This window comes from Nilaparvata lugens, chromosome 12, assembly GCF_014356525.2.
Source record: "Nilaparvata lugens isolate BPH chromosome 12, ASM1435652v1, whole genome shotgun sequence".
NCBI lineage: Eukaryota > Metazoa > Arthropoda > Insecta > Hemiptera > Delphacidae > Nilaparvata > Nilaparvata lugens.
In genome coordinates, this window is record NC_052515.1 from 35228187 (window position 1) to 35229958 (window position 1772).

Here is a 1772-nt window from a genome sequence, read left to right on the forward strand (position 1 = left end):
ATAGCATGGACAAAGTCATATAATCAAATAACATCTTTATAACTAATTATAGTTAAGTTACAAGCTAGGATTTGTTATCACAATATGTTTATAAAGGAAAGAGAGAAAGGAGAGAAAGTAACTGTTCATTCTTGTTGAAAATAATCATTGTTCATATTTTTTTATCAAGAAAAATAATATTATATGTTTGAAAAATGAAAATGAAAAAATTCTTTATTAGGCGGAGTTAGGACTTTTAAGTCCTCTCTACCACTCAACCTCAGTTTCAATAATTCAATTATGAATTTTCATGATTAAAATGAAATATTTTGTTAATTATTCATATTTTTCTACATTGTTAAAACACGATCTGAGAGCAGTGCGGAGGTGGTAGACGATAGCGCTATCCTGCTTTGTCGAATGATAGACAAGGATAGTTAGAACGTGGACTTCACTATAGCTAGTGTCCAGGTGAATAACAGAGAGAGCCTATTACAGACTGTCTGATATCACCCCTTCGCTTTTATTAACCCTACTTTTCTCTGATTCCACTCCATGCCGAAATTGTCCAACACGTTTCACCCGTTTCATCCCCACATCCCTCCTTCACACACCTTTCTTATCCACCTTTCTATTTTCATTTCTTGTCCGTTTTTCCACTCTTTTATTCCTCCTACGCCCACACTATTCGTCCACTATTTATACCCCGTGTCCTGTAATCTTTCACCTTTTCACTCATTTTTCACACCCCTACCTTCTTATTTACTCTACTCACTCTGTTTCTCCATATCTTCTTCTTCCTCTCTCATATTCTTCATCTCCTCTCTTCTTCTTCTTTTCTTTTTCCTCTCCTTATCTCATCCCCTCCAATCTTCTTTGTCAACATATTTTTTTCCATCCTCTTCTTCTTCTTCTCCGCATGTTCTTCTCCACCATCTTTTTCTTTTCTTCTACTTCGCACCGCCTGACCAGCATCTTTTTTTTACTTCTTCTTTTTCTGCTGTCTTCTTCTCATTCTTCTCCTCCGTCTTCTCCTCCGTCTTCTTCTTATTCTTCTCCTCCGTCTTCTTCTTCTCCTTCTTCTTCTTCTTCTTCTCCTTCTTCTTCTTCTTCTTCTTCTTCTTCTTCTTCTTCTTCTTCTTCTTCTTCTTCTTCTTCTTCTTCTTCTCTTCTTCTTCTTCTTCTTCTTCTTCTTCTTCTTCTTCTTCTTCTCCTTCTCCTCCTTCTGCCTCCTACTTCTTCTTCTACTGTCTTCTTCTTCTTGTAGTATCTTTTCCTCCTCCTCCTTTTCTTTTTCTTCTTCTTGTAGTATCTTTTCCTCCTCCTCCTCCTCCTTTTCTTTTTCTTCTTCTTCTCCTTCTCCTCCTGCCTTCTACTTCTTCTTCTACTGTCTTCTTTTTCTTCTTCTTCTTGTAGTATCTTCTACTGTCTCCTTCTCCCTCTTCTTTTTCTACTTCTTCTCCTTCTTCTTCTTGCCGACTGCCCAGCACTCAGCCCTTTTACGAGACAGCAGCCCAGTCGCTACAGTCGACTGGAAAAGAGATTGAAAGTAAAGTAGGCCTTGTTGAAAGCAGGACACAGCGCCACCTAGATTGAAACAGGCCAATTCTTTTATTCACACATTTGATTCAAGAGCTCATCTGGCACGACTGCCGCCCTACTGTTACAGATTCAATTTACTCTGGCCTTTCCTCACTCTACTTTTAGAATCTTTCCTTTCCTTATTCTCTTCTCTCTTATAGAATATTATCTTCTCACTCCACCTCTTATAGAGAGGTCCACGTTAGAATAGA

The 1772-nt window shown here is 38.1% G+C and overlaps 1 protein-coding gene across 1 annotated transcript in view; it reads right to left on the minus strand.

Moving 5' to 3' along the window:
• Window positions 1–1429: 1429 nt before the first annotated feature.
• LOC120353770 (paired box protein Pax-6-like) overlaps window positions 1430–1772 on the minus strand; it is a 21027-nt gene continuing 20684 nt past the window's right edge. Inside the window, exon 3 of the mRNA XM_039438574.1 lies at window positions 1430–1566. Within this exon, the coding sequence (XP_039294508.1) occupies window positions 1430–1566 (137 nt within the window). The remainder of the gene's footprint in view (window positions 1567–1772) is intronic.